The sequence below is a fragment of the Sus scrofa genome, chromosome 11 (assembly GCF_054392235.1).
Source record: "Sus scrofa isolate SSC_HxYL_T2T_F1_AM1 chromosome 11, Sscrofa_HxYL_maternal_Yorkshire_Landrace_v2.0, whole genome shotgun sequence".
Lineage (NCBI taxonomy): Eukaryota > Metazoa > Chordata > Mammalia > Artiodactyla > Suidae > Sus > Sus scrofa.
The window spans coordinates 24468743-24483165 of NC_139393.1; the positions used below are offsets into that span (position 1 = coordinate 24468743).

General features: G+C 39.1%; 1 protein-coding gene across 2 annotated transcripts in view; it reads right to left on the reverse strand.

Moving 5' to 3' along the window:
• Positions 1 to 296: 296 nt before the first annotated feature.
• Positions 297 to 14423, reverse strand: part of DNAJC15 (DnaJ heat shock protein family (Hsp40) member C15) — a 74341-nt gene continuing 60214 nt past the window's right edge. For both annotated transcript variants that reach the window (XR_014819532.1, XM_001925120.8), the window contains one exon: positions 297 to 525. Coding sequence is in view for 1 of the 2 variants with exons in the window: in XM_001925120.8 (XP_001925155.3) it covers positions 455 to 525 (71 nt within the window). In the remaining variant the exon portion in view is untranslated. The remainder of the gene's footprint in view (positions 526 to 14423) is intronic.

Genomic DNA, 14423 nt, shown 5'->3' on the forward strand with positions numbered 1-14423 from the left:
GTACCAAATTCCTCTTGAGCAAACAAGGGACACTCTGAGCATATATGGATAGAAGCAGCAAGAACTTTCTTCTCTCGTTGCTCATACATCCTAATTATATCACCGATTCTAATGGGTGGGAGGGGGTGAGGGTGGGACGATGGTGGGTAAGGAGGGGGGAGGAGGAGTGGGAGAAACTTAGGACTCACAGAACAAGTGTCTTAAAATGTAATAAAATTATCAAAGAGAGGAAGAAAATAACAGGGAAAGATCAGTGAGAATTTTCAACTGTTTCCTTTGAAAGATAATACAAAGAAGATTGTTCATCTTTTATTATTATATAACTTAGTAGTGGAATAAAGGCTTGCCATCAGTACATGTATGAAAATTATGAAGGCCATGGTGTAGATTAACCTGCAGGACATTTTTTATAAGGTTCTCCCTTTTCCTCCTTCAGAGGGGGCCCTGAGCATCCTCAGTGTTTGGTGGTTGCTTCTAGTAGGTCTTTTGCTTCATTAATTTTGGTTGCTAAGTAAGGAGATCCACCTGAGAGGACAAAGAAAAAGTAAATGGATTAAAACACACCTCATTAGTGACATTTTTTTCAAGTCTCAAATAAAGAAAAACACTCTTAATTAGACTTCTCGGATAGTTTCCCACACATTCATCCTCTGACAAATCATTTTATAAGCTCACTAGAAATCACAACAGCATAAATTAAACTGGTTCAGTGAAGCACTCCAGATACCCAGCAATCGAAGATAACCTCTGAGAAAAAACAAAGACTTATGATCAGGAATAATTTAAAACACACTCAAACATTTCACTGATCTCAGACATTGTTTTTCAAATATTTGCCAAGAGAATTTTCTGAAATTAAGTGGATGGTGAGTTAAATAAAATAAGGGTCTTTCGGAGTTCCCGTCGTGGCACAGCGGAAACAACTCCGGCTAGGAACCATGAGGTTTCAGGTTTGATCCCTGGCCTCACTCAGTGGGTTAAGGATTCGGCATTACCCTGAGCTGTGGTGGAGGCTGCAGACTTGGTTTGGATCCCGTGTGGCAGCTGTAGCTCTGATTGGACCCCTAGCCTGGGGATCTCCACATGCCCTGGATGCGGCCCTTAAAAAAATAAAAAAAGTAAAAATAAAGTCCTTCTCTAAGACTTTTTTTTTAAGGGAAGAATACTCCAGTATGAAGGAAGTCATCTTTCTGAAAGAGGTAAAGCAATCCAAGGCATCTTTCAGAGTCTGTCCAAACTTGACATTTTCACAAAAGTGACACCGATGTTAGAGAAGGCACCTCTGTATTACCCAGTTCTAAAAATCGAATTTACCAACATTGATGAATTAACTAATAAATTAGTGGTAATACAAATATTAAAGGAAAGGCTCCCTGTTCTCAGAAATAGTCCTATGAGAATACTTAAGGAGTACAGTCCTAGATTTACAGATTCACTGTGCTCTAAAATAAAATTAAGTCAGTTCTTTTTTAGAGTTCCTCGCAATGATTTATTTCTAATGCAGAGAACAAGAGGAAAATTGAGGTGAATTTCAAATCCAGAATCATTATAAATAACAATCTATTTGACATACAAAAATACTGGCCCCAAACTGTCACATTAAGGCTATTTAAGCATCATATGACTTTTAACTTCCAGTCCCAAACACTTTCACTGCTTAACGCTCAAGCTAACAATGATATTACAGTTCGCTAGTCTTTGTGTTTATTTTTTATTCTCCCCTTGAGTACAAATGATCTGAAGCTGTTGAAAATATCCTAAGACCTCAGTAGCTTACCATAAACCCGAAAAACATCTTGAGAGCATTGGTGTATGTATCGTCCTAACTATATCTAGGCCTTTTATTGATACCATACCACCCACTTTATAAAAGAAAAAAAAGCAGGGAAACAGATCAACAAACAGAAGGGCCATGGCTGGAGAAGCTCTAGCTTTTTACCCTTGACCACTGATACCACTGACATTTTCACGTCAAGATCTGAATCACTGTAAACACTTACGGCATATATCACAGAGCATCCTTGAATATACGAGATTTGCCAATGAAACTGATGAAAGTTTCCCAATGCACTTGGTTATGAAATTAACTGATTTCAGAATTATCTTTGAAAATGGTCTCAGAACGAGATAGCGTCAATCTTGGTAATAAGCTGTTTAAATATTTAGAGTTACTAAGGTAATGCCAGGCATCCTGCATATCCTCAACAAATATTAAAATATTAATTGAACCCAAACATAACCCTTAATATCCATCATGCTATGCATTCTGGATCTTTAAATCATTGACCGTAATACATTTAACAGAAAGAAAACAAAAAAATCAAAGGCACGCGCGTCTCATTAAACATTATATTTACTGATGGCAATGTCAGAGCAAAAAGTTGACTGTTTATTCAGAATAATGCTGAACTACCCTTCACCTTGTTTTTGTTAAAGGGACACCGGACTTTTCAATTATGTGCGTGGCAGAAACTTTGGGCTCACCCCTCTTCCTAAAACTTGGAAAACACGCCCTTCAAGTAGCGTTTGGCTCAAATTAGGCTCTATCAGTGAGGGGCAATCTTGTGATACAGGGAAGGCTGAGGTGAGGGAAAGGCTTTCTTGCTGGGCCTCTTTCTGATCGCTGCTAGCAAGTGAGATCCTGGGTGGTGGTGGCAGCGACTGTGATTTGATTTCCGCCTGCTGTCCGAGGGCGGTCTATGAGGCAGTCAACGGGTAGCTTCGCTGACAGAGCAGCTCAGAAGCCAAGTTTAAAAGTGACTTCTTTAGACCTTCCAACCATTGTAACCATTAATTCCCTGTGCTAAACATTCTCCTGCTTACTAGTTTCTGGCACCGAATGCTGACTTATACAAAATATAGAGGATACATATCCTTTATTTAATGGAAACAATATATGTTTGAATCTTTTCATTCTGTTCCAATTTCTTCGGGGAATCACCTGGATTCCTTTTAACCACAATACTCACCCTCACACTTGATCTCGGTACTTTTACACTTTCACTAAACTCTACCAGAGGCCTACTTCTGCCTACCACGAAGTACCACGTTTTAGACCAGTGACACCTAGTTTAGGACCAGGACCCTGGAGCTAAGGAAAGGGACTGTGATGAGCCCAACATTCTGCACCGCTTTTTTCCTTTCAAAGAAACCAGACACAAGAGAAGACATGTGATATATAATTCCACGTACATGCAACATGAGCAAAGCCACATCTTATTGACATTGGCAGAAAGCAGAATGGTGACTGTCCAAGTTTGGGTGGGGACAGGCAATGAGAAGGGAGGGGGCGGTGAGGAACCTTTTGAATTTTGAAATGTTCTATGCCTTCATTATGTTAATGGTGACATGAGTGTACACATGTGTCAAATTTCATCAGACTGCATTTAAACCTTTATTATATATAAATTATATTTAAATATAGCTGATGAATAAATTCACCACCAAACTATATGTTGGTTACAAGAGACTACTTTTTTTTTTTTGGACACAGTATGCAAAAAGGTTTGTTGTGGGATCTCAGTTCCCAGACCAGGGACTGAACCTGGGTTGCAACAATGAAAACTCCAAGTCCTAATCACTAGGCCACCAGGCAACTCCAAAGAGACTAGTGTTTTAAAAGAATATAAAAAGACATACACTAATGAAAAGAAAGTTGGCACTGGTAGGCTAATTATCAGATGAATTACATCTTAAGGCAAAATGCAACACTAGGAGCTCCCACTGTGGTTCAGCAGGTTAAGAACCTGACTAGTATTCATGAGGATGCAGGTTCGATCTCTGGCCTCACTCAGTGGGTTAAGGATCTGGTGCTGCCGTGAGCTGTGTAGGTTGCAGACGCAGCTTAGATTTGGCATTGCTGTGGTGTAGGCCGGAAGCTGCAACTCCAACTCCACCCTTAACCTGGGAACTTCCATATGCCACAGGTGCAACCCTTGAGAAAAAAAAAACAAAAAAAAACACAAAGCAATACTAGAGATAAAGTGGGAAATTTTATAGTGTTAAAAGGGTCAATCTGAAAGTTCCCTGATGGTCTACTGCTTAAGGACTCAGTGTTGTCATTTCTGTGGCTCAGGTTTGATCCCTGGCCTGGGAACGTCCCCATGCTGTGAGTGTGGCCCAAAAAAGGGGTTAATCTACTAGTAAGACAAAGCAATAATAAACTTGAATATACCTAATAATATAGCTTTAAGATATATAAGGAGAATATGATCACAACTGGAGGAAAAAATATAAAAATCCATCATCAGAGATTTAATATACCTTTCTCAGTAATCCACAGAACAATTAGACAAAAAGAAATACTAATATCAAAAAGTTAAATAACATGATAAACAATATTGATCTAAATAAATAAAACTCTCCATCATACAAGTGCAGAATATACCTTCTTTTTTCAACGGCACATGCAACATTTACTGAAGTGGACCATGTGCTAGGCTACAAAACAAGTTCCAACAACTTTCGAAGACTCAAATCATAATAAGCAGTGCTACTTGAATTGTATTGCATGGATTAGTGCTGGTATGCAAGTGTTGCTGCACCACAATTAGATAGGCTGAGAAACAGATTAAATGTCTAGAAATTATTATAGCCATTTACCATACTAGTGTGGATCCGTGGAACCTAGTAATAAAAAACTGGTGCTGAGTTTCCACTGTGGTGCAGTGGGTTAAGAATCTGACTGGAGTTTCCTTCATGGCTCAGCAGTTAATGAACCCAACTAGGCATGAAGATGCAGGTTCGATCCCTGGCCATGCTCAGTGGGATAAGGATCCAGTGTTGCTATGAGCTGTGGTATAAGTCGAAGATGTGGCTTGGATCCTGAGTCGCTGTAGCTGTGGAGTAGGCTGGCGGCCACAGCTCCGATTTGGGCCCTATAGCATGGGAACCTCCACATGCCACAAGTGTGGCCCCCAAAAGCCAAAAAAAAGTTTATCTTGATAAACTATCAGTTTAGATACAGTAAGAAATGGAAAATTCAAAAGAATCATAACTATTTGAGAAACGGAATTTGTAATTGAAAACCTCCCCACAAATAAAAAGTCTGGCCAGGTAGCTGTATCAGTAAATTTTTCTCAAAAAAATAGAAGAAACCTTTCAACTCTTTTTATGACAGGAGCATATCTTCGATTAAAAAAAAAAACAAAACAAAACCCTGATGAAAATATCACAAGATGAACATAGATGCAAAAACAAATAAATACCAGATTATCAAGTCAGGCTAAATTCATCAAGTCAGGTTTATATCAGAAATCCAAGACTGGCTTTAATATTAGAAAATTCATCAATGTAATTCATCGCATTAACAGAATGAAGGATACATGTTATATAATCATCTCAACAACTGCAGAAAATGCATATTCACAATAAAAACTTTTAAACTACGAATAGATAGAAATTTCTCTGATGTGACAGGAGTTATCAACACAATATAGCAAATATCTTACTTAGTATTAGTAGCAAAATGTTGAAACCATTGGCTCTGAGAACAGCAACAAGGAAAGTCTATCTAATACCACTTCTACCTAACACTTTATCGGAGGTCCTTGCTACTGTAATAAGTGTCCCCCTCCATCTCCCCTCACAGCTCATGGCAACGCTGGATCCTTAACCCACCAGGAGAGGTCAGGGATCAAACTCACAACCTCATGGTTACTAGTCGGAGTCGTTTTCACTGAGCCACAATCCTCTGAAGCTGCTCAATAAAGAGAGGGAATTGCAAAAAACTATAGTTAGTTGCCAAGCCAGGGTTAAAATGAGGTGACCTAGCTTGGATCCTGAGTGGCTGTGGCAAAGGCCAGCAGCCGTAGCTCTGATTCGACCCCAGCCTGGGAACCTCCATGTGCTATGAGTGTGGCCCTTAAAAAAAAAAAAAAAAAAAAAAAAAAGAATCATATATGTGTGTTTGTTAAGTCTTATGTGTACATATAAAAATGTATTATAAAATAAGAATTAAAAAAAATCACTAGAGGAGCTCAAGAGTAGATTTCAACTGGCATAAGACAGAACTAGTGAACTTGAAGTGGTTGAGATTATGCAAGACAAAGACCACAGAGAAAAAATAATGAAGGGAAAAAACCCAAACAGAGCCTTAGAGAGACGTGGAACATCACAAAGCCCATGCTCATGAACACAGATGTGCTGGGAGTACCGGGACGAGGAAGAACATAGGGGCTAAAACTCCCCGAGCTTATTGAACAACAATAACCTACACATCCAAGAGGTTCAAAATACTCCAAGTAGGATCGATTTTAAAAGATCTAAAACACACACACAAACTCAAAAGCAAGAAGAAAAACATGGAGGGAAGCATTAAGTTAATGAAATAAGGAAGCCATTAGACTGAAGTGGCTTTAATGCCTTAGTAAATTATATATATAATCAAACCAAACCTAAGCCAATAAATCCCTCAACGTTAAGTAATTAAAACCTGAGGATCATTAATCACAAACAACCAACTAGAAGCAAACGCTAAAGCTTCGGCCAATCAAATAATTTCCTTGCTTTGATTCTGCCTCTTCTCTATCAAAATCCTTCCCCCACCCCTTGTCAATTGAGGGCTTCTCATCAATTCAAATCAAATTTTGCTCAAACTCTTAAATATGCCTCAGTTGATCTTTTAATGGTAGACAGAAAAAAACAACCTGTCATTTATAAAGGACCCCCCTCAATAAGATTAATAGATAACTTAACAGCAACAATGGAGGCCAGAAAGCAGTGGGATAACATAACCAAAGTCCTCAAAGAAAAAACTGTCAGACAAGAGTCCTATACTCAGGAAAGCTGTTACTCAGAAATGAAGGCAAAACAAACACTATCCTAGATAAACAAAACGGAAAGAATGTATTGTTAACATACCCACTGTAGAAGAAACACTAAAAGAAGTTCTTCATGCTGAAAGAAAGTGACCTCAGACGGTAATGTGAACCCACACCTACAAAGAGGACTGGTACATGTAACTATGTAATTATAAAAGACAATAAAAATGCTTTTTCTTTCTTCTCTTAACCGACTGAAAAGGTAACTACAAAATAATATGCATAAAATGTATTGCTGGGCCTATGACACAGAAACGTACTATAAGCAAAATACACTTGTCAGGAATAGCATAATGAAAGTGGATAGAGTAAAGCTTTATGGATTAAAGAAGTAAGAGCAGATGGTAAATAATGATTCTAACAATGCACTACTAGGCTTGTAACATTAGTCGATGTTATATGTACAAAAATACTGTCATAAAAAGGAGGAAGGAGTTCCCATTGTGGTGCAGCATAAATGAATCCAACTGGGAACCATGAGGTTGCCGGTTTGATCCCTGGCCTCACTCAGTGGGTTAAGGATCTGGCATTGCAGTGAGCTGTGGTGTAGGTCACAGATACACTGGGATCCTGCACTGCTGTGGCTGTGGTATAGGCCTGCAGCTGCAGCTCCAATTAGACCCCTAGCCTGGGAACCTCCATATGCTGTGGGTTCGGCCCTAAAGAGCAAAAGGAAAAGGAGGAAGTGGGAAGAGCTATACAGGAATTATACACATATATTTTGAACTAAGGTAGTACAAATCTGAAGCTGATTCTGATAAATTAAGATGTATATAGTATAATACAAAAGAAAAGCATCAAACAACAAAAAGACAAAGAAAAATACACAGGAAGATCAATGGGAAATCAAATTTTAAAAGACCAATAAATACATATATAACAAAAATTACCAGAGTTCCCTTTGTGGCTCAGCAGTTAACAAATGTGACTAGGATCCATGAGGATGTGGGTTCAATTCCTGGCCTCTCTCAGTGGGTTAAGGATCCAGCTTTGCCGTGAGCTGTGGCGTAGGTCGCAGATGCAGCTCGGATCTAGTGTTGCTGTGGCTGTGGTGTAGGCCAGCAGTTGCAGCTCCAATTCGACCCCTAGCCTGGGAACTTCCATATGCTGCAGGTGAAGCCCTAAAAAAAGAAAAAGTCTAAAAATAACAAATGCTAGAGAGGGTGTGGAGAAAAGAGAAAACTTCTTACACTGTTGGTGGGAAGGTAAACTGGTGCAGCCACTATGGCAAACAGTATGGGGGTCTCCTCAAAAAAACTAAAAATAGAGTTGCCATACAATCCAGCAATGTCACTCCGGAGCACATACCCAGAGAAAACTAAAATTTGAAGAGATACACGCATTCCCTATGTTCGCAGCATCACTATTTACAAGAGCCAAGACAAGGAAACAACCTAGATGGCCACTGACAGATGAATGGATATACAAGATGCGGAGTATATATACACAACGGAATATCACTGAGGTAGAAATGAGAATGAAATGATGTCATTTCCTGCCACAGAGATGGACCAAGAGATTAGCATGCTAAGTGAAATAAATCAGAAAGAGAAACGCATACCATACAATACCACTTACACATGGAATTGAAAATATGATACATAAAATCATCAAACAACAAAAAGAAAGAAAAATACACAGGAAAATCAATGCGAAATCAAATTTTAAAAGACCAATAAATACATATATAATAAAAAACAGACTCACAGAGAATAGACTTGTGCTTGCCAAGGGGGTAGCGGGGTGAGGGAGAGAAGAATTGGGAGTTGGAAATAAGCAGATGTAGGAGTTCCCGTCGTGGCGCAGCAGAAACAAATCCGACTGGGAACCATGAGGTTGCCGGTTTGATCCCTGGCCTCGCTCAGTGCGTTAAGGATCCGGTGTTGCCGTGAACTGTGGTGTAGGTCGCAGATGTGGCTCGGATCTGGTGTTGCTGTGCCTCTGGCGTAGGCCGGCAGCAGCAGCTCCTATTAGACCCCTAGCTTGGGAACCTCCACATGCTGTGGGTGCCGCCCTAAAAAGACAAAAGACAGGAAAAAAAAAAAAAATTAGCAGATGTAAATTATTACATGTAGCATGGATAAACAACAAAGTCCTACTGTATAGCAGAGGAAACATTCAATATCCTGTGAAAAACCATAATGGAAAAAAGTATGTATATGTGTATATGCATGTATATTTATGTATCTGAAAAAAATTTTCTAAAAGTTGTTTATGGTAAACCCTAGATCCAAGCACTTAAAAAACCCTCAAAAATAATGAAAAAAATTAATGAAATCAAAATACTAAATTAGAAAATATTTACTCAGTGCAAAAGAAAGGAGTACAGAAAGAATAATAGATGGGGGAGTTCCTGTTGTGGCTCAGTGGTAACCAACCTGACTAGTATCTATGAGGATGTGGGTTCAATCCTTGGCTATGCTTAGTGGGTTAAGGATCTGGCATTGCTGTGAGCTGTGGTATAAGTCTCAGATGTGGCTCAGGTCCGGCATTGCTGTGGCCGTAGGTCTGATTCAACCCCTAGCCTGGGAACTTCCATATGGCACACATGTGGCCCTAAAAAAAAACAAAAAGAAAGAATAATAGATGGGCAAAAAAGACACAAGACACAGAAACAAAAAGCAAAAAGCAGACATAAATCCAACTACATTAATAAAAACATCATATGTGAATGGATTAAACAATCCAATCAGTGTTTAGGTTGTGAGAATACATTAAAAATGTTTTAATGTATGCTGTCTAGGAGTTCCCTGGTGGCTCAATTAGTTAAGAACCCAGCATTGTCACTGCTATGTTCAGATCACTGATGTGGTATGGGCTCAATTTCTGGCCAAGAATTTCTGCAAACTGCAGGTGTGCCTGGGGGGCGGGGGGGGGGGATAATGAATGTTGTCTATAAGGAGACAGAATTTAGATTTTTTTTTTTTTTTTTCGGAATTTAGATTTTAAAATACAAATAGATTGAGGAGTTCCTGTCGTGGCGCAGTGGTTAACAAATCCGACTAGGAACCATGAGGTTGCGGGTTTGATCCTTGCCCTTGCTCAGTGGGTTAAGGATCCAGTGCTGCCATGAGCTGTGGTGTAGGCTGCAGATGCAGCTCGGATCTAGTGTTGCTGTGGCTCTGGTGCAGGCCAGCGGCTACAGCTCCGATTTGACCCCTAGCCTGGGAACCTCCATATGCCTCGGGAGCGGCCCAAGAAATGAAAAAAAAAAGATTGAAAGTAAAAGGATAGAAAAAGATAAATTATGAAACACCAACCACCAACCACAGAAAAGGTAATGTGGCTATACTCATTAGACAAAATAGACTTTAAAAATGTTACTAGAGATAACGACAACTATAAACACATATGTAACTAATGACAGAGCATCAAAATTTATAAAACGAAAACTAAGAAAAATGAAGAGAGAAACAGCTATTTCAATACTAAGAACTAATGCACCATTTTCAGTAATGGATAGAACAGCTAGACAGGAGATCAGCCAGGAAAGAGAAGACTCAAACAGCACTTTTAAAACAAACTGGGGAGTTCCCGTCGTGGCGCAGTGGTTAACGAATCCGACTAGGAACCATGAGGTTGCGGGTTCGATCCCTGCCATTGCTCAGTGGGTTAACAATCCGGCATTGCTGTGAGCTGTGGTGTAGGTTGCAGACGCGGCTCAGATCCCGCGTTGCTGTGGCTCTGGCGTAGGCTGGTGGCTATGGCTCTGATTGGACCCCTAGCCTGGGAGCCTCCATATGCCGCGGGAGCGGCCCAAGAAATAGCAAAAAGACAAAAAAAAAAAAAATTAAAACAAACTGGACCCAACAGACATCTACAGAACACTCTAACCAACAAGAGAATATACATTCTTCTCAAGTGCGCATGGAACATTTTCCAGGAGAGGTCACATACTAGGCCATAAAACAAACCCCTCAATATATTAAAGAGATTAAAAAGAACATACTATGTTCTCCAACCAGAATGAAATAATTACAAATCAATAACAAGGGTAAATTTAGAAAATAAGTATGTAGAAACTAAACAACATACTCTTGAACAATCAATTAAGTCAAAGAATAAATCAAAAGGAAAACTAGAAAATACTTTGAAATAAAGATCTGTGGCCATTTTTAATGTACCAATTACCTCTGTACAGTCTGTCTCTCCCAGTGGAATACAAGCTCCATGAAGGCAAGGTCTTTGGCTATCTTGTTCAGTGTTCAGTACACTGTGTGGCTGGTATTAGATATTTAATAAATACTTGTTGAATGAATGAGTGACCACTTGAAGGGCACTGCTGCCAGCTCTTCATCATCCTGTTTCATTTCCTCTGAATACTACTTAAGTTGCCAGTGTCCTCCAAAATCTGGCAGCCAGAAAAAGACACAAAGTGCTGGACAAGGTCTAACTGTCTGGCTCAGTACAGCTGGGTAATAAACATTAGACGAGTAAGTGAATGACAAGTATAGAAGACTGTGGTAATTGTCAGTCTTATACAGATGCCATGTGCCTTTAATACAGCTTAAAACTGCACTGGCTTATGTTTAGTGGCTTTTACAATGATGAATCTCGGGGGCTTTGAGATCAAATATATTCCCATGGCTCTTTTTCATGTGAAATACTCCCAAGTCTCTGTCCTATATTTATACAAATGATTTTAGGGACCTAAAAGAACATTTCATTTATCTCTGTTAAATTTAAATTTAACCTCTTCCTACTTATTGATCTTTCTAGTTGACCATTTGCACCGACACAGGAACTGCTTAAAACTGCTCAACAAGCTTTCATAAAGTATATTTTACAAGTAGAAAAACAAAACAAAACAGGGTGAGACTCAAGACTGCAGAGTAGAAGGACTCAAGCTCAGCTCCTCTCACAAAAATACCAAAATTCCAACTAATTGCTGAATAACCATCAACAACACAGACTGGAAGCTACCAAAAAAGATGTTCTAGGGAGTTCCCGTCGTGGCGCAGTGGTTAACGAATCCGACTAGGAACCATGAGGTTGCGGGTTCGGTCCCTGCCCTTGCTCAGTGGGTTAACGATCTGGCGTTGCCGTGAGCTGTGGTGTAGGTTGCAGACGCGGCTCGGATCCCACGTTGCTGTGGCTCTGGTGTAGGCCGGTGGCTACAGCTCCGATTCGACCCCTAGCCTGGGAACCTCCATATGCCGCGGGAACGGCCCAAGAAATAGCAGCAGCAACAACAACAACAACAACAAAAAAGACAAAAAGACAAAAAAAAAAAAAAAAAAAAGACAAAAAAAAAAAGATGTTCTATACCCAAATACAAAGGGAAAAAAAAACCAACACATTGGTACAGAAAGAGGGGCACTTTCATGATATAAGCAATCCCAGACATACCCAACAGGTGGGTGACCCAGAGATTGGAAAATATATCGCAGAGGCTCTCCCACAGGATTGAGAGTTCTGAACCCCACAGCAGTCTCCTAAAGAACAAGACAAGGATGTCCGCTCTCTCCACCCCTATTCAACACGGAAGTCCTAGCCAGAGCAAAGAGAATGAATGAACGGATGCTCCACATTACAAAACGGATGAATCTCACAAAGATAATGCTGACAAAAGCAGGCACATGCAAATAACTATACATTCCAAAGAGGCAAAGCTAACCTATGATATTATAAATCAAGGCAGTGGTTCCTTTTAGGGTTGAGGTACCTTGGGAGGAGTCATTGGAGCTTTCAGGGGCATGACGATTTTTTAGTTCTCCATCTGGGGGCTATGTACATGGGTACGTTTGTAAAAATTTATTTAGACACCTATTTATGATTTGTGGACTCTTCTACCTGTATATTCTACTTCAGTACAAATAGAGATTGAGAAGAACAGTGATCTCTTAGAAAGTAAATGGAATTACATCACTCAACTGCTTAAAACCTGATTAAGTAGTAACTTTCCACTCTATTTAGAATAAAGTTCCAATATTCAGTCCTACAGTGTTTCATGATGATAAAGCTGTTTTTAAAATGTAGGCACCACTTCACCTCGTGCTGCCTCTCCCTATCACATTAGTCTTCTCGCAAATCCTTAAGCACAGTAATTTCCTCCTAGGAACACACTTGCTAGTTCCTTTAGCTTCCAGCCACTCCTCTGATGGCTAGCTTCTTTTCATTCCTTCAGCATGCTCCAGAGGCCTTCCCAATCACCCATGTAAAGGGTTCTCTTTCCCATATTCTATAATCTCAGCCCACGGTACCCTTTGTTGCACTTACTACAACTTGAAACAGGCTTGCTTTGGTTTTTTGTCTGTCCTTCCACTAGAATGTACGCTCCATGAGGACAAGGATCTAGTTATCTTGTTTTACAGTTTAAGCCCCAAGATTTCTTAGTACAATGTTCTGGGACATTGTAGAAGCTGAATAAATGACTTTCTTCCTTTCTTTCCTTCCTTCCTTTTTTTTTGCTGTGCCCTCGGCATGTGGAAGTTCCTGGTCTGGAACCAGAGTCACAGCAGTGACAATGACAGATCTTAAACCCAGTGAGCCATGAAGGAACTCCAAATAAATGAGTTCTGAATGAATAAAAGAATACTTTTTGGTCATATCATTTCAATCTAATAAGTCTTTTAAAATTTTGGTATGACATGATATGATCATATTTACTTTCATTCCCAATACTATTTTACCTCTACATTTTATCTGTATGCCTTCTTTTTATCTATTTGTTTACTCATTCACTCACGGAAAAAAAATAAGAATTTTTTAAATGTCAACCATACAGTTTATAAAGATAAATAAGTCATGTTCTTTACTTTTAAAGATCACATCACTTATCAAGGAAAATTAAGAAAAAAAATTATCTTTTTACCAAAAAATAATTAACTCAAATACAAAGTCTTAAACCTAATTAAAATGTTGATACGAAGGGAAATGAAAGATGAGCCCTCTGAAACAAATAATATTAGTACATCTATCAAAAAAGGAAAAAAACTCATTAGGCGTCGTTTTTTCTTGGTGATTCCATGTTGACTCTTAGGGATCATATCTTTCCTTTACTAAATGTTTATAATACATCTTTTAAATGTAATACATTATAATAAACTGTAACATTACCAGCGCTCCTTGTCAAATTTAGCTTCTTCTACACAAGAGTAATTAGGGAAAACCCATTCAACAGTATAATTACTTACTTGTTTTTCATCCCAATATTTAAGTTAATTTTGATTTAAATACTAATAGAGAGCATTACATGTTTATTGAAAGGGGACATACATAGAAAAAAAGACTGAAAATCTCTTTGCTGATTCTCAGTAGCAAAAGTAGGCAGTTTTCAGCTAAATGTAAGGAACTTTCTAGTAGTTACCACTTCCTATCAGTGTGCTGCCCTGAAAACACGAAGCTCTCCATCAATAAAAATCTTTAAGAGCCAACAGGGCATTGTTCCCAGGATGGTGCAGAAAGATTTAGGAGGAAGCACTGATTAGATCAGTGTCCTCGAACTATGGTGAAGCAGCACTTAAAATTTTTTTTTCTGCTCTGCGATAGGCTAATACTTTTACAAAACACAACAGTATTCTATACTTAGATGTCACAACAATGTCAAATGACTATAAAGATTTCTGAATGCTTACTTCTGATTTAAGTTTTTGATTTGTG